Source organism: Ambystoma mexicanum, chromosome 7p, assembly GCF_040938575.1.
Source record: "Ambystoma mexicanum isolate Mex_15411 chromosome 7p, UKY_AmexF1_1, whole genome shotgun sequence".
Lineage (NCBI taxonomy): Eukaryota > Metazoa > Chordata > Amphibia > Caudata > Ambystomatidae > Ambystoma > Ambystoma mexicanum.
In genome coordinates, this window is record NC_090939.1 from 573339118 (window position 1) to 573363318 (window position 24201).

Below are 24201 nucleotides of genomic sequence, written 5' to 3' on the forward strand. Positions count from 1 at the left end.
ACGAGGAAATGGAAAGCAACCTACTCAGCGTATGCGAGAGGAGTAATGACATGGATAGCGTCCCATGTTCCATTCAAGCTACAGCAATTCACCACAGATAGGGATGGTAGGATGGTACTGTTAGGGTGGTTGCTGGAAAGTAAAGAAATCTATATCAATACGTATGCCCCAAACAGAGACACTGCAGGTTATTTCAGATCCCTATACATGTCATGACCCTTGCCCCTGGCTGGCAAGTCAGCCTTGCAGTTAGGGCCAGGTCAAAGGCCTTAAATCCTCATCCAAGACTCTTGGAGTCAGTCCTGGCGCCCTTGGCGCCAGGCTCATAACCATCACGAAGACCAACATTAGAATGGGACTATTTATTTGGGACTATTTAACTTGGGGGGGGGGGTTCAGCCAACATGGAGGCCCACACATAGCTCAGTTACAAGGAACTGAGCTATGCGGTCTAGTCTTTTGGGTGTGGCAGGCCTGGGACTACTTTACCTGAGACTATTTAAACCACACACAAACAGCAGAACATGCTTTGCGTTATTCTGCTGTGGGCAGCGTACCGCTCACCGTGTCCAGTTCTTTGATGCCAGTTTACCTGATACCAAGGACCTGCAGAGAGAAAGAACACTACGAAACTTACCTGGAACAGTATCCTGTTTTTAATCCATCGCTGACTTCCGTTCCACTCACCTGAAGGTACGAACTCCATCATCCGGCACCGCATGCATCCTGGAATAAAATAACCTGGAAAGAGGAGAAAGAAAGACAGCATTAGTAAGCATTTACTCACGTTTCCTTCCGAATGAAGAAAGCCACACAATTCTTACCTGGGTAGTCATCTCCTGGTCAGTATCATTGGTGGAACATTACGGCGCTCGGCGAGGAACATCTCAACCTGCAAGCAGAGAAAAGACACAGGTTAGCAATATAAAAGGCGAAATAGCGCCGCGCATCGCGCATTACTCACCGGACAGCATCGCGCACACAGCGCTTTCGCCTACCGGCCCATGCTGATCTTCAAACTGCATGACACCACCAAAATACCTTACCATACCTAAAAGGAAAGAAGCGAGACATTATTATTCGAACTAAACGGAACATAAGAACTGCATGTAAAGACTGTAAAACAGCAAACCTACGGAGTCGCAGCAGGCCTGGATTCCCACAGGGGGGCTTGCACCAGTGAAGTAACTTGGTCGCTGCTCGCCCCCACATCTACGCGTCCCTGCCACGAGGAGTAGGACAGAGAATCCACCTTTTACAATATTAAGGTGAGGAAAAGGCCCAAGGGTGAAGAAGGAGTTGTGGCCAAGGGAGGTGGGAAAACGAAGACAATCTGGTATTGAATCCAGCTCTCCTATATTGCAGACCCATCTTTAACCAGAGGCATTACCAAGGGAACGGGAGAGGGTTTGAGAGTGCAAATCATCCAACCAGAGCTGGGTGGCGTCCCCGTGGATACCACGTGAGCGTAACAATACACAAAGATCAGTCTACATATAGATGGGGCAGTAGTGTGGGAGGAGATTTCAACTGTACCCTAGACCCGACGAGGGACAGGTCAGATGACAAGTTGGCTCATCCGGCCCCAGCGGCTAAAGCTCTGGGCACACTGTTACAGGCCTTTCGGTTAGTAGACGTGTGGAGGGTGCGACATTCACAGGACCGAGGGTACTCACATTATTCGGTCCCACAGAACCTATACACCAGGCTGGACTACGTTTGTTGGAACCGACACGATAAATGAGATCACACATGCAGAATACAAAGCCATGGGTCCTGTCAGATAATGCCCCTGTGGTCGTGACATGACAAATTCTACCTCCCAGAGCTAAGATCCCAACCTGGTTACTATAGGTAGAAGCATTGAAGGACACAATGTTCCAAGAAGACCCGAGGACGGCAATCACAATAGGGGTAGCATAGATTCGGCCAGGGTTTTATGGGAAGCGTTTAAAGTGGTGGTGAGAGGAGCTGCTATGGCTAAATCCAAAGGGCTGCAAGATGTCCTAATGCGGGAGCTACAAAGCGCAGAAAAGAAGTTTGAAACGATTATGCAAGAGGGCACAAGCCCACCCGGGAATGGCCACAACCATATCCCAATTGCAGCAGGATTGCAGAGGCCACTGGGAAAGACGAGGCAACCTAAGTTATAAGAAATATATTGAGAGGCAGCACGCTGAGGGAGATAAACCAGGCAGACTGTTAACCTGGTTGTACAAAAGTGAGGCCTCCAGGCAAAACATAGGCAGTGCAGGGGAAGGACGGACAACTGCGGGAAACCCAAGAGGGGGTGAATGAAAGCTTCTATGAATACTACAAGCAGCTATGCTCCGATACCAAGGAGGGGGAAGAGATAGATATACGAGATACACTGAGATCACGCTCCTCAAATTGGACGAAGCAGAGAGAGAGCCTCGAACTTCCCATAACGATAGAAGAGATGGAGCATGTGATTAAGCAACTGCCAACTAGCAAAGCACCAGGGGCAGATGGACTCCCTAGCGAATTTCATAAAGCATACAAATCAGAAATAATTCCCCCATTATTAGAAATGTTCAACGAGGTGCTCAGTACAGGCAAATTACCTGAAACTCTTGGGGAAGTGATAATTATTCTGCTACTCAAGCCCAATAAACCGGATGCACACTGCAGATCCTATAGACCACTCTCACTACTTAGGATGGGAAGATCCTTCTGGCAATTATGGCAAATAGATTAAGACCAGTTATAAGCAAATTAATACACCCAGATCAGACTGGTTATGTTCCACAAAGAAACATATCGAACAATCTGAGGAGATTACATCATATAATTGACAACACCAAAGGTGGTTCGCAGGAAGTGGCGATAATTTCACTCGACGCAGTGAAAGCATTTGATTCCGTCAAGTGGCCCTGGTTGCTAGCTGTCCTTGAAGAAAATAGGATCAGGCCCACATACCTGAAAGACGGGTGCGACTACTGTACAGTGAGCCGGTAGCAAGGGTTAAGACAGGCTCCACTATTTCTGACCAATGCCAACTGAGTAAAGGCACCAGACAAGGATGTCTGTGGTCTCTGATGCTCTTTATTTTGGCATTGGAACCGTTAGCGGTGTCCGACCAGTATGGCGGAAAAAAACAATCTGAGGGTCCTACACGCGTGAGGGATCATGGGTACAGTGGACGTCACACTAGGGATAGTATTACTGGCACGCCCTGTGTCAACGCCCATTTTCGAGTTTCGAAAAACAAACTGTAAAACTCTGCAGCTTCCACTAGATGTCAGCCTATGCACAGCATGTGATCTAAGCAGATTCCACAAGCCTCAGAAACTCTTATACCTGCGATATCCAGAATAGAACCTTCAATATATTCTAGAAGTAATGGCAAGGTATGCCTTATTGTCAGGCATAACTATTAACCCGAAAAAATCAAGTATATATCCCCTAGGAACATACGTAGGGACGTCCATACACAAACTGCCGGTGCTACCGATAGACTGGGAAAACGAGACGTCCAGATACCTAGGTATAGATGTATATCACAACCCCGAAACGGAACACAGACAAAATACAGAAAAGGCGCTGTCCAAAATAGAGAATAGTATGGCGTTTTGGACTAAATTACCATTGTCCATGATGGTTAGAGCAGCATTGCTGAAGATGGTATTGCTACCCAGACTATTACATTATTTTGCAAATATACCACACAATACCGAAAAGGTTCTTTACGAACGTACAAAGTATATACAGGGGCTTTATCTCACACAATTCGAGAAATAGAGTAGCATTGTGGAGACTACAGAACCCATATGACCAGGGAGGTATTAAACTGCCTAACTTTGAAGCATACTACTCGGCTAGCCAGCTTCAATGTGTTTGGCGAAATGGGCATCAGAGGAGCAGACACCGGAAACTAGGCTACTAAGGGCCGAGAGTCCCCCATACTTCCTAAATTAGATAATATGGCTACCCAGGAAACGAAAAGCCGAGGAGTGCAGGCTGTTAAGACTGGGAGGGAAAATCTGGCGGAGGGCCTGCCAAAAGAAGCATATAACTGGAAGTGCAACTTTGTGGTGAACAATGGTTTGTAAAGTTGCAAGGTAATATGTGAAAAATCAATAAAATTGTTTAAAAAAAAAAGAAATCGAAGCAACCTTCGTGGACGAATTTGTCGCTGATGGGGCCGCAGACGAAGAAGTTGGCGTTGTTGTGGACAAGGTAGCAGTTCGAGGTGGAGTTTAATGATCTTTTGTGCCCTTTTACCACCGGAAGTATCATTGTGGGACCTAGACCTCTTGAATGAAGAAGTGCGTTCAGAGCCAGCTTGCCCCGAGGGAAGCATGGCTACGGATAGAGGTCATATAAGAGGTTTCAGCACCATCATCCAACCACGTCAGTAACTTTCGGTGATGGTCAGTAACTTTCAGTGATGGTCTCGAGAGTTTAGCTGGAAAACGCCTGACCGATGGAACATTCACCGATTTCATGGTCGGGATAAAGACAGTCGCTGTGGAGATCCTCCACATAGAAATTCTGTAGGTTGCACAGTCATTTAAAAGGATTTTCTTCTTGATTTCAGTCATAGTTTCACAGAGAGGTCTAAGGCATCAACGAGAGGACACGGAACAAGTTCCTGGCATCGTGAAGATATCTGAAATAGTAGGACAATAGTCGAAGAGCTGTCAATTGGCTGTGAGGCAATATGAGTACTGAGTGCCCCATGTTACAACTATTTTAGCCTGGCACAAAAAGATACAACAGCCAAATACTTAAGGAGCTAGCAAGGGGAGACACTGCTCGTTACAAATATGCTATAAAACACATGCTCCCCACCAACCCCCATCATCTACTCACGGCTTTTCTTGAAGACTTTTTTTGCAAAATTTGCATTTCAAATTGTAACCAAGCAATACGTTTTACAGCTACATTCTCTAGAGCACTTGTGACCATGGAATTAAAGCTTACTTACCCTTCCAGTACCTCTGCTTGAAATGGAATTTCAAGTTTCGAGTAACTCTTCTCCTTTGCTTTCACAGTTATTTTACCAGACAATTGAGATGCCTTCTTTGATTTCGAAGCTGTGTTAAAAACAATGAAAGAGGAAAAGCACTGGTAAGAATTAAGTTGGACAGAAAATCAAAAAGAAATGAATTCTCCAAGTGATTTTGCATCAATCTTTTTAACACACATGGCAATAGGTGTCCGGCACTTGAAAACACTGCCAATCTTCCCATTAAAACCAAGTTCTTTCGCAAATAACAGGGTTTACCATACAGCCCACTGCTACAAATGGTGAGGAGGCCTGGTAACTCCGAAATGGGTAGGTAACGGAGAGCAATAGGCTGGGCTTTAACAATCATTTTTACTAAATCAAACTTCACCTAGTTATATACCAACATCTAACGCTAATCACAATTAAACACTTATTTTGGAATCTGCTCAAATAAATTATATTAGCAACGAGCAACAAATCACAACAGAATGTTTACTTTTACAAACAATAATGCCATGTAAGGAACATAAGTATCTACCCACAGTTGTGTGCTCAGTGCATGTTGGTTTTTCAAAGAAAATGTACAAAATCTTGAGTATCTCACCAATAATGGTTTAATTGTGTAATTATTTTGTGAATATTAAATCATATACATTTGTTACATCAATTGCAAGGATTTGATTAGAAAATGTCAGATCCTACGTTGTATACAGCTGTTTTGAGCGAACAAACTTCTGCCGCACGTGACCTTTGTTTCGCCAATTCAATGGCTTCGTCGAGGTTACTTAAAAAATTCCAGATTTATGCCAGAATACTAGATACATTTTTTACCACCTGGTGTAATACACATTATCTGTCTGTTGCATTGAGATTGAACACCCTTATTTTTGTGTTAGTATATTCTTACAAGTTAACACACATTTGGATGCAGTCTCAAATTCAAAATAAAGTAGATCATGAAGAATGTTATCTTTTTCTGTTGGGTCCCTTTCAGTACTTTGAAAGCAGGATAGATATTTCGCTGCAGTGACTCCCTAAGAAAACTTTTTCCATGTAATTCTGTTCAAGGAGGAGGGTTGCGTGTCCTCCCGGTACAAAGTATGTGGCACAAATCCTCTTTCCCGTAAATAAGCACCCCCTTGTGTCTCTTAAACACTGTTTAATGAGGTTGCCTGAGTTTCTCCTTAATTCATGTGTTGATACGTTCCAAGACGGCGGAGGCGTTACGCTTGGTCTTGCAATAATGGCATGTGGCATGCCCCACAAGGTCTAATTCAAAGAACCCAGATATGAATAAGACTCTGGCCAGCATATATTGCTTATAGTCATCTGTTGATTCTTTTGTTGCAACAGTCACTTTAGCACATATGCATTGATTGTAGTAGTGTCTTTGGAATGGTCACTAGAATAGTGTCCGATTAGTTCAGTAGTGAGTGTCTGATTGTAGGCGGTGGGAGACTTTAGATTGTGTGTCAGCCTGTTGCAACTGGAGTGTTAGCTAGTCAAAAAGTACAGCTTGCCATTCTTTTTCAGCCTCAAAACATAGGGGCTGATGTACATTCAAATTATTTTTCTTTCAACCCTCCCTCCCACAGGCACCCATGCTCAAAATGGCTCCTGACTTGTTACTTTTCCTGCTTACCCCTACACCTCTGGAACATCTAGATCTGTGGTTTCCAACCCGTAGAACTTGAGCCACTGGTAGCTCGCATGCAACTTTCCGGTAGCTCCTCACATCAGATACCAAAATTAGCAGTGAGCATTTATTTTGGTGTTTGAAATCCCTGGGTCTCTTCCACCATTCCCCCCTTCTCTTCCTGCAAAGAGAACAGTCAAAAGCGGTATGCGTGGTTAAGAGGAGGGTCTGCATCTGGGCTAGAAGGGCTCAAGAGTGTCCCAACGAGGGGTTAACTATCAAAAACAAAAGTAAATGGGAAATGTGTGTTGTGGCAATTGTCACCAAAAGGTGCAAATGATGGCTGATTAGAAAGGGAATGGGTGCATAAATCTGCATGCCATATGAAACAAAGCTGGGGCTATGATAATTTCAGTGTTGCTGAGTTTTTTTTAGATTCATATCAGTTAGTATTACTTTGCATGCTGGTAATTGCAGGCTCTCAATCAGAATGGGGAATATTAAGCAACAGTTGCAATCGTTTTTTTTTTGCTCAGCGAGTGTGTGTGTGTGTGTAGAAAAGACAATCCGGGCGAGTCCCAGCTTGCAAGAAAAAAGGTACACCTAGTGGTATGTGTGACTGTTAATGGCAAAACAGAACATTATTTTTGTTTTTATTTAAAGATATTGAGTTCAAGGGTACAAATTAAGTAACTAGGTGAGACAAGTTAACAGTGGTTTGTATGTATATATTTTGATATGTATAGGATTAATGTATTCCAAGTGGTTTTGTATTACACCTGTCTCCCACTATTGGTGGCTTCGCTCTGTAAGAGAAAAATAGGGTTGGTGTTCATTGGTGGGACAGTGGGAAAGTGAAACCTTTGGTGTTGATGGGTGCAGGTCGGAAGCACCCGGTTCCGGAGTATAGCTTTGAAGAGGAAGTGCCAAGCACCATACACAATCCAGCCACCCCCTTCATAGTACCAGGTACTTTCACGCCAAAATATGTGACGTATGAAGAACAATTAAACCAGCAGAGAGCAGCAGTTCGGCTCTGCCCAGTGCCTATCAGAGTAACAGCACCTATTGAAGTACTGACTGTTAGGCAGAATTATATGCAGTACCTTTTGGGAACACCGCACACAATTAAGACTACAAGTGACAGTACAATTTCACCTTTGGTACAAGCCTGTACTACACAGTAATAGCGGTAGCAGTAGTGGAGCAGCCAGGCTTATCTCAAGAGTAAGTGGCAGTATAAAATAGTTACACAAAGGACAGCAATTACTATGATTCAGGCAAACACTGACTAAAGGTTTTCAAGTAAAAGAATATACATTTATTTCACTCTTCAATTATATAACATTACACTATTATAAGCAGTCTAAAAATCACTCTCTTAATACACCACACCACTTCCCTTAAATTCCAGACAAGTTAAGCTCACAAAATGAAGTGGGAGCAAAATGGCACTCCAGCAAATTAAAAGGGATGGAAGGACAAAAGTTAACAGAAATGGATCCACACCAACAGCTAAGTACTCAGGGAAAGCGAACAAGAGAGATTACAATAATAAAATCAGATATAAAAAGGCTTAAGGCCAAAGTCAAGGGTTCAAAAGTCTTTTGATCAAGATAATACATTTCAGGGTAGTTTGCGGTAAAGTTCGTGGCACGGTTTCCGGACGAGGGTGGTTGGTAGAAAAGTTAGTTCAAAGAGAAGAGAAGGACAAGCCCTCGGATTGGAGAAAGATTTCAAACACTTTCACCGCGGCTGAACGAAACGCCCAAACGGATTTGCACAGTACCTTAAAAACGGAGAGGGGGGCTGTAGATGAGGCAGTCGTTCCTTGTAGTTCCTGCAGGGTCATGGTTCCTGAAGCGAATGTCGGATTGATCAGAAGTAGGAAGACTGCAGGGTCCTGCACTACACAGGGAAGAAACCGGCAGCAGAAAACCCAAGTAGGGTCCGACCTTTCCTGGCTATCCAGCCCACTGTAGTTCTGTACAGCGAATTCGACCAGAGGAGGGGTTCTGGCTTGCAGTTTGGGTGAACTGGTTGGTCCCACCAGCTCAAGGGAAGAAGTTTCCTGGAGGATCTTCTCAGTTGTCGGATTCTGGAGATTCGGACATGCAGCAGGGCTTCACCGGGCGGTTCAGTCGTTGTAGGGGTCCTCTTCTTCCAGTTCCTCGTTGGTTCTTTCGTTCCAGTGGCGACTCAGCTCTTCCAGTCCCAGAGACCTGCTTTTTATGCAGTTTTCCCCCATTCATACAGCCTGGCTGTCAATCACACAACAGGGTGGCTGGCCTGGCAAGGCCAGTCCCCTTAGCCAATTAGAAAGGAGTGCGACTTGGGTTACCAAGGGAACACATGGCAGGGGTCCTAAAACCCCTCCCTCACATCCTGCCTACCCAGACTCTCAGGCGCCTAAAGGAGGGCTTCTGTGTTGAAGCCCTCGAAAAAGCGATGAACAAAGGGACCAAACCTGGTTTGGCGCGCAGAGTAAAACACAAGAAAGACTTTAACAAAAAGAAATGGCGAATAAACCCGGCCGGACCCAAAATAAAATGTATTTGGTCAAGCAGGTTTATGTTTGAGGCTAATATAATAGCCTAAAACATTACCACGTTTATGTAAGATAATCGCGGTAGAAAAGTTAGGGTAGATACAACTGCCACCAGCCAAGTCTTAATGTAAAGGGAGCGAAACAACGCCCCAAGAGGCACAGACGAAAAGGGATAAGAATTAACCCTTTCCAGTACCCCATGGAAGATGGGGTGTACTGGGTCTGTGGTTTAAAGTGACTAAGGTAAAGTTAATGGCAACTTTACCCTTTTCTGGGGGACTGTAGTCAGCCCCAGAAATTGGAGTTGCTGGGAAGTCTAAAAGACAACCCTGTGTCACTGCACTGAAGGTGCTGTGTAACACACATGAAGAATATGGTGCCCTGGAGTAGGTGAGGCTCCAGTGCCCAAGATCACACAAAAAGTAGAAACACACATAGCAAAACACATGTAAGAGTGGGAAAAAAGGCTCACACTCTTACCAGGTGTGAAAAAAAAAATCCTAGGAATCCAGCAAAGCTGCTGAGGGACTCGGTAGGTAAGGGAAAACCATTTATGAGAATTATCCCTAACACTGACACCTCAGAAAACCTGGACAGTCAGGTACCCATTGAGAAAACCATATCTACAGGCAAGACAAAATGACGGTTGTCAGAACGGAATACCTGAAGGAGCCAAGAAGATAATAAAGGAAGATGAATGGTGACGTCATAAAACATCGGACGGATACACACATAGATGATATGAGACCAAAGTATGCTGATCGAAGACTAAGTCATAAAACGATACTATGGATAAATGACATTTCACCTCAAGGTGAAGAAACTTATGCCATATGCACAACGAAGATATTCAGTTAGTTTAAACGTGTACAGATGCAAGAAACCGCAAGAAGCAAAGAAATTGTTAAGCTTGCTATGCTTCGTAGTAAATAGATTGCAGCAAGCGCCAACATATACATATGTATACACCTCAAAAGCACTTTATATACGAGAGTAAATCCACTACACACATGAGCAGAAATGATCAAGGGTTACTAAAGGTCTCAAGAGGAGAGTGTTGCAGCAAACAAATCAAGAAGACAGAAAGAAACCCAGCTGAAGGTAACCATGCCAAGAAGCCAAGGTCGTATCGGGCTGGAAAGGGCCAACAGTGGATACAATTATGGAGAAAAGAACAGTGTACCCTGTTCAGAAAGGTCAAAATAAGCCACAGATGGTAGAAGACTGGCAGAATTAAATAAAATACACGAAAATACATGAAGAAGAGGCTGATTTCACTGTGTCACAAGGCAGGCAGGATGGGATGAGACTTTCACACCTACGCATGGATCCCTGCCATACCCATACTCCTTAAACTTTCTCAGACCAAGAAGCAGACTCGAGGCCAAACTACAAAGCAGTAATTGACACACGACCACTGAGGTGATGATTGATTGTAACATAATTGGAGGGCAGCTGGGTTGCAGACAAACTCCCTGCACCTGGCTGGTTCTGCATGCTGCTAGACGCGAGTGGAAAAGTATGAGTGGGGTTGATGCCATTCCAATCATAGTGGGCCGTGTAATCTAGGGCCCAAAGAGAGTAGAGCCAATGGAACGTCGCACTTTTAGTGACGTTCATAGTGGCCATTTTGAAGGAAGGGCTTAGTTGCCCCACCTGACATTGATTGTCCAATCCCCTCTCCCTGTTACCACATACAGTTATAGTACCTATGTTAAAGTTACCTTCCTATAACCAATCACGTTGCATGTTAGGTTTTTAAGATTGCGCGTCAGTGATGACGAATTTTTGCTATAAATACTGTGTTTTTTCTGAAATTGAGTTGAAGCAAGAGAGAAGATCGAGCGGTTGCTGATGTTCATTGTACTCCCCGTTTTTTGTACATGTCATTAAATGGACTCCCTATTGAGTTGTCATAGTTATTTGATGCAGGAGTATGAATTTGCATCCCCATCTATCTCGAGGGTACTGCTACTCATCTTAAAGGGCTGTTTGGAGACCCCCAGGTCAAGAGGGCCAGCTGGGGACCATCCAGTTCAGCTTAAAACTAGTTACTAAGTAACAGAGCATTGTACAAAACACTGTAGGGACTACAGGGCGAGAACATTGGAGAGAGCCATGAGATGGCAGAACAATTAATGGAGTTTATTCCTTTTGGCTATGTACACAAACCGGGAGATCTACAGAGATCTGTGGAGAACTTGCATGCATATGTTAAAATTATGGCCGGGGATTTTCAGTCTTTCAATAATGGGTTGAAATGGTGCAATTCGTGAGCACTTTTTTTGCTAAAAAAAAAATAATAAATTGGGAAACTCCCTGAGCTTAGGGCCCTTTAGGAATGTGCATATGTAATGGATGGGATCACACAGATTAATTCTGATTCCAAATAATCGAATCAACTCAGGAAGATGGCAAGTGCTGTTTTATTAACAATTATCTAAAACAGGGAGTTTACAACGAACATCAACGGACGTACGCTCAGTTTCTCTCGGCGATCTTCTCACAAATCATATCAAAAATAAGAGATGACGTCATATGGGGCAACAATGAAAAACCTATCAAAAGTCGGTATTGGCTAAGGGGAACATCCAAGTATATTTTTCTATAATGACTAGGATTGTGATTGGCTGGCCACTGTCAGGTGGACAACATATGCCTACCTCTAAAACATGTCATCTTCAGAAACATTAGATACACAGTTTCTCATTGGTTTTCAACTATAAGGTCCTTTGTTATATGGACTACTACAATTGGTTGGCATGCTTGTGCCAGTCTGGAACATTTGGTTCACTTAGAAGCATGTAAGGCTAGATCCAGGTGCAAGGAGATGGAGCATGACGCTACCTCCCCACCCAACTAGCCCAGCATCTCTCATCGGCCATGCCTTCTCCCATGAAGATTGTCTTTGAACTTGGCCTTGCAAAGTATCCTTGTCTTTCAAAATACATGGAAGTGAGAGCACTCACATTTGTGTTCTGGGACTCCGAACTCTATTTTCCTCCTTGGCTCACATGACAGGAGACCACGATTTGGTACATTTTGCAGCTTTTAAATGCTTTAAATGATTTAAACTCGGCACTCTTGGTGTTTTCCTTGCACCTTAATAAGGGATGATTCATCCTTTGCACGTTAGTTAATTTCCAGACTAGATAACTGACCCTGGCTGCTTCAGTCTTGACTCCGGGCCAGACAGCCTCGTCTTGCAGTTCCACGATTCTGCGTATTCTTGCTGCGACACAGCTTTCCATTCCCGCTTCATGGGTCCTGGCTTACTAAATTCACGATACCGATGTCTAGCTTCTATACAATGGCGGTTTCACCTGTGTTCTATTCACTATGTATAGCCAACTTCTATGATGACTTGGCCTACTTGCGTTTCAGCCTCTGTACATTTATTCAATGGTTGATTTTCTACAGCACTTCGTGCATGTGTAATCATCATCTTTTACATTGGAGAGATCACTCAATTCTTTACTTCGTCAGTTTCTTTAGGGTCTATGCATTCTCTTTAGTCAGTGTCTCGGGACGTCGTGCATCCTTTGTATGACGTCACTGGCTTTTCTTTTCGGCGCTTTCACATATTCCTTCAGGGAGTTCCTCCCTTAAGTCGTCATCACTTCGGGGATACATTTGGCAGGGTTGTCTCAACAGGTATCTTCTTGCAAAAACACGCTGCGGCATTGGTACAACTGCTGGTGTCAAACACGGCACAATCTCAGGTGTCGAACATATGGTAGGTAGGGGGGGCAGGGTTTCCTGCAGAGGCATGCAGTTGCTCCTCTACAACACCATACAATTTACAAGTAATTCTTTAACACATGGAATCTTCCCTTCGATGTCTAGTCAATAACATTATGTGGGATATGCTGGCACTGCCACTACGAAACACATGTTGACGCCACTACAGAAAATATGTCAGTTTCATTTTAAACCATTTTTGTGATGCTGAAGCCCTCGATATGTCAGAAAGCGTACATGCGAACCAGGCATGGCCAGTTGGTCATGCACAAGAAATACCTTCTTTGATTCCTGCAGGTAGAGGCAGCAATCCTGTGAGTCGTTCTCTGTGCGTCTGCCTATTTCATAAAGGGCAGACAAGTGGCAGGTTGCCATCCATTATGAATACATCGCCCCTCATTACAACCATATTCACTTTGCTAAAAACGTTAATATAACGATTCGTATATATTTTCTGGTAGGGCTGCGATATGATTCGTGCACGCTTCAAGTCATCGCTATAAACATTTTATCTTAGCCCTGTGATGTACACTTTTTTGTGCATACAACTTGATCACATGGTTTCCACATGTTCATTTTTTCAATGTTGCTAATTATTTTAATATAAAACATTTTAAGGGTAGTCAACAAAGGCGTTGGCTTGCTTTTCCTTGACTGAATTCTGTGACCTGACCTGGCATGGGCGCAATTTGCATGAATTGTGAATTTGCTAAACTGGCAGTGGATTTTGTATGTTGACAAATCAGAATGTTAATGCTGTCTAAAAGATTGATTGACACACTCAATGTTTTTGCACATGCATCCCCAAAAGAAACAAACTATTATTGTTGAAATCATGGATGCAGATGCAGGCACACCATCCAACAAAAAGCCAAAGATGTCCCGTTTCCAACTACAGTGGGAAACTGTAATGTTTTTCTTCCAGTGTAAAAAGAAAATGTGCATCTTTAATGTATGGTGCCTAAATTACAGTGGGGGGAAAAAAATAATGTTGCAGTGCATTTTGCAATAATAAATACAAATGATTTAAAAAAATGTCCCAAAGGAAGCCGTCTGTGATAAACAAATGTACGTTTACAGATGGTGCAATTGTGAAGAGCACAGTGGCTACCGTGGCTGAGTCTGTTGTAAGACATTTTAAAAACTGTCCTGAATTTGTCAGCCATTTCAGTTGTGCAGTTCGATACAAACACTATGACAAGGGGCTTATCTGCACTATCAGCCAATGATCTCTTCCTGAAATCCAAACTTTGAACCAGTCTGTCAGCATTTAAGTGCTGTTGCTGTTTCAAGCTACACCAGATTACTGAGCACTAGTGAATAACAAGCAGTGTCAGCCTTAACATTGAACGTCCAGATTGGTTTCCTACATTCCGATATGCTTGACAATTTTTAGGAGACCGCTACTAATAACAAATAATTAAATAAAGATGTTTTAGAATTATTAATATCATGGTAAATGCATGTTATTCCCTTTTCATATAGAGAGCTAATGAACCACCCAAAAGAATCTTGGTACAAGTTCTCATACTCATGGACATCCCAACCCCAGTTATTCCCGCCTATTACTACAAGTAGCTCTTGCTGATGTAAAGGTTGGAAACCCCTGATCTAGAGCAATGGCACCTGATGGCAGTGAATCATTCTCTAATGGTGACTGGTATCTTCATGTTTATGTTGGGTGTTTTTCTCTGCTGGTAGAAGACAGATTATGACTTGCTGCTTGTGCTAATGCGATCATTGTAGTCTGAAAGCATTCCACAGACAATTGTGATAAGAATATTGTGGCATTAGGTGGCGCTAGAGCAGCAGTACCAACAGTATTTTCTATTGTGCTCGTAGATGAAGCCAATGGTATCTGGTCAGGCACAGTTTGTGAGATAGCAGTGGAAAAGCTAATTTCAGAAAGATTCTAGGAACTAGAATTCATTGTTTAAGGCCAGAAAATGTTAGCTAGTTGAACGCAGTCCTCCTGGTGTGGAGACTTATGAGTCAATGTAATGAAGATAAAATAAGTGACATAGATGTAGGCAAGTGGAAGTCTCAAATTGCCAAGGTTCTTGCAGGCTGGGCGCAGATGACTGGCATGTATACTGTAATTCTAGCTGTTGACCTAGCTTCAGCACCTTTAGTCGTGTTTATCCAGGGGACATTACTGATAATGCTGGCACCTCTGTGGACTCCGAGGGCACGTTGGGAACTTCATGACTTTCTGTTTGTTGGGTGCTTCCAGTACACCTACAGCCCCGGTGTCCTTATTTCGTGCATGCAATAGTCTGTTCTGTTGGAGCAGAGTACATCTCGAATGGAGTGCGACACATTTCACAGAGAGGCGACCCATTAGGGTGTCCTGATGAAATTAATGCTATGAATAGTGGCCAGTAGACATATCAATGGATAATATACTTAATGAATGTGATGTCCTCAGTTTATGTTGCGGGTTGGAAAGCAATACTTTAATTTTAACTCACAAAGGCCTGGCATCACGGCAAGAATGAAGAAAGAAAGGGCTACCAAGTAACCACTTTCACTGACACCATTTTCTTAACGTATAAGTGCTGTGCCAGGCAAAATTGTCACATGGCCATGCAGGGTAACTTTGGAGAAAACTGGTACCAACACATGGCCACTTAGCCTTTACCATATTGTGCGGGGTAATAGCTTGCATAGGGTTTCAATACCCGGTTGAGCACTGTGACAGTCACTCATGGAGGCTAGTGTTCAAGGACCACCCTAAGCCCTCCACCCCACCTCTAGCCTCATGTGTTGCACTCCCAAACAGATCCAAAGTCCCAGTGCAGTCCCAGAACAAGGACCCATTTTCACAAGGGATCAATGCAGTGAGGAATCCTGAATTAACAACCTTTTTAGAATATAGTAATAAAATTGTAATCTACCAAGTGTACCGTGAGCAGAAGCGTTTGCATGAGGCGCAGTTTGTGAGACAGCAGTGGCGAAGCTCATTTCAGAAAGATTCTAGGAACTAGCATTCATTGTTTAAGGCCAAAAAATGTTAGCAAGTTGAACGCATTCCTCCTGGTGTGGAGACGTACGAGTCAATGTAATGAAGATGCCCAGTACACCTGCAGCCCAACAAGGACCCATTTTCACAAGGGATGACTGCAGGGCGGAATCCTGAATTAATCTTTTTAGAATATAGTAATACAATTGCAATCTGCCAAGTGTACCGTGAGCATAAGCGTCTGCATGAACAACAAAAAATACCTGGGGCTGAGAAATCGCAAGGGAAACCAAAAGCGTTAACGCACAGATCAGGGGAAGACCCCAGCAGAGTCCCTCACCGGTAGGGATGGGAGGCGCCGTGGGAGACAGCATGTGGGACAAGGCCAGAAATCTGGTCTTGGCAGGGAGAGGTAGGAGCCCCTTTCTGGAGGAGGAGCTGTGAGGGTTCCAGAGCGACCCATGGGCAGGATCTTGTGACAGGGCCCCAATTCCGGTCTCTCCTCTTCACCCTCTTGAGTGCCAATATGTTTCTGTGCAGACCACTATATACGACAGCCTTACCTCTATTACAAGAAAGATAGTTCCAAACAAACAAGCAGCAGAAGATGAACCCGGATCCAGCACATTAAACCCTGATCCAGCCACCCTACAAATTTGAAATCCGGCCTCAGAAGATCAACCCTGATCCAGCACCCTACAAAGATGAAATCCGGCCTCAGTAGATTAACCCTGATCCAGCACCCTACAAAGATGAAATCCGGCCTCAGAAGATCAACCCTGATCTAGCACCCTTCAAAGATGAAATCCGGCCTATGGCAATCAACTTCAGGCAGCAGCCGCAAGAATAGTATAAAGAAGAGAAGTCCCCACACCTGATCACTCCAACACTGTAAGCCACTGGGAACCGCAGAAGTTTAGACCAAGCCGTGTTTATATGCGACCGGCAGAGAAGCCATGCAGTGCTGCCCCAGGTCTCTGGCACACAGACTCAAAAACTCCCTACACCATCAGGGGCAACAGAGCAGGAAAGTGGCTCCCTCCTTCATAGTCTTTACCTCTGAAGCAAGCAGAAAGGCACTCACAAACATCAACTCCCAGGCCGTCATTACAGTTCCGTGGCGGACACGCAAAAGAAGAGTGTCAAGGTTTAAACCTCTACTTCTGCCTTTTGATTTCTGAGATTAAACTTGGGTGGGGAAGACAGGGCCAGATTGGCAGGCAAGAGGAGACAAATAGCAGAGGCAGGGCCTAGAAGGCTGCAACAGGAAGAAGGCAGTGAGGGTTATTCGTGTGAGACAGGAGCTGGAATTGGAGGAGAAACAGGCCAGCAGGAGGGAGTAAGGAGCAGCTGACTGTGGAGACTATTTAAACATCATCGCCTTTATTCAATTCACAAATTAGGCGCACAGTTACACAAAAAGCATACAAAAAAGAAAACAAAAATCACATCATAAATACCAATATCAAATGCTATAAAAAAAGATTAAATCTTGAAAGTGACAGTGCAGTGAACTAATTCATACTCATCCTAACGTTGCAAATCATTCTAAAATCATCTCAGTTGTGGTTGGCAATTGTTAGGGGAGTTTTACTAGAGTCCCACCTGGAGGTAAGACTTTAGTAAACTATCCCAGTGGTTTGAATATCCCCAACTCTTAGTATCAGTCTGTACTAACTAAGGGCCTTGGTAGAGTGGCAGAGCAGTTAGGCTTATCTTAAGAGGAAGATGTGATCTGTAGGTAGGTACACTGAACCTAGTTAGACATGTACAACAAAGAAGCACTTGCACTTCTAATTCATATAAAATTATATATTATATTTACACCAGAATCACTTTAAATACCTCATACGTTTGCCCTAGAATACTTAAGAATACTTTAGGATATACTTAAAAGAACAATTTCACTTGTGCGTTTTTTCGCGGTTACGTTTGTTGCAACGTTAGAAAGGGAAAACACAATGCTATTGTATTATCGGTAATTACGCGCACATGTGGTTCTTAGCAGATTTAATTGAAGACATTTACTCTGCAAACACAGGAAAGTAATTTAAAGGAAGGAAAAGGGTTAGAGCAGCACTAGGCTGGTTCAAGGTTCTAGAGAGGGTTTCTTCGCGCAGCAAGTCTTTTAAGTCCAAGAAAGCAGCCCTAGCTAAAGGCAGTTCGGATCAAAGTCTTGACAAGCAGCAGAATACGAAGAGTTCCTGTAGATTTCTTCAAGTCTCTAGTCCCTTAGTAGCAGCAAGTTATAACTAACGATGGAGACCCTAAATAGGACTTGATGAAGGGACACAAGCAGCAGCTTGGGTCGGAGGTAAGAGGGGGTTGTCCTGAAAACCTTTACGTGCACTCCAATGCTCTGGAGCGACATTCTGGAATCAGGTAAGCAATACCATTTTTCCCCCACAGTACCTTAGGTTGTAAGAAAATGTTTGTGCTGGATGCTCCGCGATGTTGCAGCTCTGGACCCGACCTCCGGATTCCTTGGTCCGATGAATGAAGGCAGGATAATGGACGGGGTCTTAGCAGCAGTCTCGAGGGAGGACCTGGGGCACGACTTTCAGCAACTTCTTGGTTCACACTGCGGTTTTGGCGCCTTTTCTGCAGCACCAACAAAGGGCGCGATTCGCCCGGTTCATCTTTGCTTCCTGCTGTCCCGCACTCTGATGAGGAGGTCTGGGCGAGTTGGACCTGATCTCTGGAGTGTTCTTGAGGGTTCAGTCAAAAGTTGGACGATGCACTCGAAATGGGCAGCAGATCTCCTGGTATTGGGGTTCGGCAGCTCTGGTAACTCCTAGGACCGCAGGAGATGGCTCATTTCAAAGTTCGTCTTGAGACTTGTTGTTCCCACCAGCCAAAGAGAAGGAGTCCTTTTCAGAGCTCATCTGTCGCACGAAAACGGGGTCAGGACAGCAGTGGTCGCAACACAGTGTTGCAAAGGGTCTGCAGGCGTCTCTGGTCATCTTCTTCGGTTACTTCAGCTTCCAGTGGTCGACTTGCTTTTCACTCCAGAAGCCTCACCTTTTGTACAGTTCCAGCACACACTGCTCTGCAATCTCTCAGCAATCTCTCACCAATCAGGACAGCCAGACTCCTTTGGGAGCTAGTCCTATTCAGGCACTCTGGCAGACAAAGTACAGGGAGGTTGGAAAACTCCTCCCCCACTTCCTGCCTGCCCAGACACTATGGAGCCTAGGCGGGACACAAGAGTTCCTGCCAAAGACAAAAAAAACACACACTGACTGCCCCCCTCCCAGAATGGTAGAAAGAGGGCTAACAAAGAACAATCACGCTAGCAATAACGAAAAACGAAGGGACGTCCCAAGTTGGTACTTAGGTGCCCCTATTGTGCACTACCGAGGTTATGGGCATAGCCTGCGGTACAAAATTACACAAGAGCTGGTAGAACATGTCCACTGCCACCAGCCATAACTAGGATATTGTCTATGTGACTAAAAAGTCACAGGAGCAGAGAGAAGGGGGCTACAAGGTATCCCTTTGGCACTCCACAGAAGGGTGTGTGTGTCAATCTCTCAGACTCTAACGTTTTGGAAGAGATACTAAGTATCCTTAATTACAGTAGTTACTTGAGGATATATATAAACAAATCTTAAAGGAGGACCCCAAGGATCCCCAGCAACACTGCTCATAAGGAGGTGTGTGCTGCCATATTAAGATACAGATGCCTTTAAGAGCTACGGAGCACACAGGCTCCATAGTACAGATAGAATACAAAGAATAGAGTTCCAAAAGACAGAGCCCACAAGAATGACTGAGTTGAAAAAGGCTCCACTCATTCAGGGTTTAAAGAAAAAGGTCCAGAAGTCCAGCAAAAAGTGCTGGGGGTCTCAGTGGAGAGTGGATGAAGCTTAAACATGATACATCTCCCTAACAGCAATTAAAAAGCAGCTTTTATCAATTTCACTCTCCTATGCCATGCTCTGAATAGATATTTTGCCACTGCATATGTTGTGGCATCGTCATCTGCTCTGCTACATAGGAACATAGCCACGTCAATGCCTCTAATATTGTGATGAATAAACCTTGACCACCATCTTAAGTGCAGATGAAATAGGCATCCAAGAAAAAAATGCTCTAATTTTCAATGTACATTTCACAATGAAGGCATTTTTCAGTCATATTTGAAAAATAGGGATGCATAGCCTTTGGTTTCATGCAATGCAGATATTCCTCATAGCCTTATCGCTTCATTAATTTATGGTGACATATATACTTTTTCCAGCAGGACTATCCTGCTCTTTTAATAAAAAGCACTTCTTACACGTGACTTAAATGAGACAATTATATCTTGTGGTTTATCCAATAACTTAGCCTCCCCAATAATTTTCAAGAGTATTCCTGACATATGAAGACCAGGGCATTGACATTCCTCCCTACTGTCTCATGAGGTCTGTTAGTGCCATCCTTTATTTGGTCAATGCAGGCAATGTCCACTGTAAGGACTGCAGGGGGGAGGGGGGGTGCAAGTGGTACTACACCCTATATGGTTGGGGGAGAGGTTCAGAGGCACCCCAGCCAAGGCTTTCAAAGGGTAGCAATGGACAAGCAACCAAGGCTGTGACTCAAGGGAGGTGATGCAGGCTGGCTCTTAGGTACAGTGAATCCCCAAGTCCCCAAATTGGGATATCCAGACACTATATTATGGGCCAAACCAGTTCTTTTATTAGACAAAATTAAATTTAGGTGAATATATACAAATAGATAAGACTTCCTTTGAACTCAGGAAACACTACTCCAATAAGCATCACACTATTCTACAGTACTATGTGGTACGACAGTTATTTTTCACTTCAGCAATAATGCACCCACTGGTATAGGTCATAAAATTCACTTAAATTACTATATTCCTCCATACTGTATGGGCGTCCCTTCCAAGGGACAGGGAGACAGAACCTTTTTCACCAGAAAAACCTTCTTCCCCTTTAAATTTAGAGGCGCGAGGGGGCGCAGCCCAGGGAGCATGCGCTGCCTTGACTCCGCCCTTCCGGCGCCACACCTCAGTCCCCATTGACGCGTCGACAATAGATATAACATTGCCTAATGACACCAGTATTATTAGGCGGAAGGTTGGTGGGACGTATGGAGGAAAGTGGACTATGGACTAAGAGTACGTTAGTCACTACGGTGAGTAACTTATAATTACTCTTACGTCCCGTCCCCTTTCCTCCGTACTGTATGGGCGATTACAACTGATTGTAGCCCCAGGGTGCAGGGGAGACCCTCCTAAAGAAAATAGGTTCCTGAGAACCGCCTGTCCGAAAGTCACATCAGCTCTGAAGCCGGCATCCAAACAGTAATGCTTGCAGAAAGCCGAGGTAGAGGCCCAAGTGGCTGCCCTGCTCATCACTTGCCAAGGGACATGGCGCTGGAATGCGATGGCCGTTGCCTTGGCCCTGACTGTGTGGGCGTGCATGTTGGCTGGGAGCGGCCTGTGCTCGCTCTCGTAGGCTTCCTTGATGTCGGAGACCATCCAGTGGCATATGGAGGCCTTAGAGGCCTGATAGCCTGGCCTCGAGCCTCCAAAAGTGACAAACAGATCGTCCGACTTGCGGAAGCCCTTGGTACTGTCCAAGTAGAATTTTAGGGCACGCCTGACATCCAGTCAGTGCATCACTCTTTCTGCTTCGTCCTTAGGATCGGGAAAGAACGTAGGAAGGACTATTTCTTCGTTCAAGTGAAATGCAGATGGAAACTTGGGCAGAAATGCCGGGTGCGTCCGCATGACTACCTTGTCCTTGTGAAAGGTGGTATATGGTTCAGAGGCGACCAGCGCCTGGATCTCGCTGACTCTGCGAGCCGAGGTAAGACCAACTAGTAAGGCCGTCTTGATGGCGACAGCCGAATGCCCGCAGACGCCATTGGCTGAAATGGTTTGTGCGCCAGGGCGCCCAAGACTATGTTAAGGTCGCACACAGGGTGCGGTGTCCTGACAGGCGGGTAGAGCCTAGCGAGACCCGTCAGATGTTTCTTGACTATAGGGTTGCAGGAGGAAAAGATGCCCTCCTCCGAGTTCCTGTAAGCCCCAATGGCTGCAAGGTATGTGCGGCAGGTGTCCACCTGTACGCCTGAATGAGCGAGGTGCACCGAAAAAGAGAACACGTCGTCCAAACTGCAGGCCAAGGGTCGATTCCCTTGGAGTCTGCCTAGTGGCAGAATCTGGTCGATTTGCTTTTGTACTGGGCCCTGGTGGCCTTGCTCCTTGGCGCCCTGTATGATCTCCAGATTGACCTGTTATAGGCTAAGGTGCCGAAGAGTTACCTGCTCAGGTACCACGCTGTGAGGGCTAGTTTCCATGGAGCGGGTGGATGATTATGCCCCCCTGCTGTGCCAGACGATGTGCTGGGCCCGTCCGAAGTTGAATGGGGGGCACCTCCGAGACGCTGAGTAGTTCCGAAAACCATGGCCTGGCCGGCCACCATGGAGCTATCAGAATGATGGGGAGTCGGTGAGACTCCTTGATCTTGCAAATTACTCTGTGGATTAGGGGGTAGGTGGAAAGACGTAGGCTTTCATGCCGGTCCACTGAAGGTGTAATGCGTCACCCAGAGAGCCGGGGCCCCGACCCTGCCAGGATGCGAACTGGGGACACTTCTTGTTCTGCAAGGTGGCAAAGAGATCCACTTGGGGGTGATCCCACTTGTTGAAGATCTCCTAAATAACGAGGTCATTTAGCTGCCACTCGTAATTGTCTGCTTCTAGCCTGCTGAGCCTGTCCACCTCCAGGTTGGATTCCCCTGGGAGCTGGACTGCCGAGAGGTACATTTTGTTTTCCAAGGCCCTTTCCCAAATGCTGATCAGCAGTCTGCACACAGGGGGGGATCTGGTGCCTCCCTGCTTGTTGACGTAGTACATGCTGGTCGAGTTGTCTGTCTGGATGAAGACAACCTTGCCCTTGAGAAGTGGTAGGAATGCTCTGAGCGCTAGCCAGATGGCGTTCAGCTCCAACCAATTGATGTGGTATTCCTGCTCCTGTCGGGTCCAGTTGCCGTGGAACGAGAGAACTTCTAGGGTGGCTCCCGAGCCCTCGAGCGAGGAGTCTGTGGTGATGGTGGCCTGCAGAGAGGGCGGCCGAAAGGGCTTGCCCGTCCGTAGGTTGCAGTCCCTGGACCACCAAGTTAGGTCCGGGTGGAGAGCTGGAGGAACATTGATCCTCCCGATTCCATGAGGCCGAGAAGTGCAGCTGAAACCTTCTCATCCGTAGTCTTGTGTTCAGCACGGCTAGCAGAACCGCCGCTAGTAGACCCAGGAGATGCTGGTACCACCATGCCGAGGTCACCTCTCTGCTGAGGAAGTGGGGGTGGCCCTCTTGATGGCCGAGATCCTGTCTTTCGACGGGAAAACCCTCTCGGAGCACGTGTCCCAAATGAGTCTCAGGAATGTCGGAGTCTGCGTAGGGAGCAGCTAGCCTGTGACTTCTTGAGGTTCAGCGAGAAGCCTAGGTTGTGCAGTATGTTCATTAGGGCATGGGACGTGTGGTGAACCACTTCCGGAGATGTTGCCCTGACGAGCCAGTCGTCTAGGTATGGGTAGATGTGGAGGCCCTGCCCTCTGAGGAGGGCCGCTACAGCGTTCATGAATCTGGTAAAGACCCTGGGGGCTGAGTTGAGGCCAAACGGAAGGACTTTCTATTGGAAATGGTAGCCCACGATTCAGAACCGTAGGAAAGAATGATGTGGCTGCCAAATTGGGACGTGTAGGTACACGTCCTTCAGGTCCAGGGAACACATCCAGTCTCCCTTGTCCAAGGTCTCCGCTATAAAAGCTGGCGTAACCATCTTGAATTTTTGCAGTGGTAAGGAGAGGTTGATGGTGGAAAGGTCCAGCACAACTCTCAGGCCCGCCTGGTGCTTCTTCTGAATGGCGAACACCTGGAGTAGAAGCTGAAGCCTCGCTGGGAGGCTGGAACTTCCTCCACTGCCTGGCTCTCTACGAGCGACCGGATCTCCGGCAAAAGAGTTGCTGTCCCAACCTGTGGGAGTGGAGGTGAGGAGGGAGGAGAGGCTGGGATAGGAAGGTGGTACCCCGTGGATACTACGGAGAGGATCCAGGGGTCCGCGAAGTTCAGGCGCCAGAAATGTGCATGGAGAGCAAGCCTATCCCCCACCTGAGACACGTGGACCCAAAGGGGCGTGTCATGCCTTCTTTCCCTCGGAGGCTGAGGTGGGGGACTGGAAAAAGCCCTTACTCCCTCCCCCCCTTTTTGTTGTTTGGCCTGTTCTGAGACAGCGAGCGGTCCGGCTGCATGGATCTGCGTTCCTGGAAGCCGCGGAACCCTCCATATGTATGACACTTCTCTGAGCGCTGCTGAGATTGGGTGT

At 45.6% G+C, this 24201-nt stretch overlaps 1 protein-coding gene across 1 annotated transcript in view; it reads right to left on the minus strand.

The window, feature by feature from the left end:
- The window catches only part of TMEM131 (transmembrane protein 131), a 2512175-nt gene that overhangs the window by 1463100 nt on the left and 1024874 nt on the right, over positions 1-24201 (minus strand). The window contains exon 13 of the mRNA XM_069636582.1: positions 4952-5060. Coding sequence (XP_069492683.1) covers positions 4952-5060 — 109 coding nt within the window. The remainder of the gene's footprint in view (positions 1-4951; positions 5061-24201) is intronic.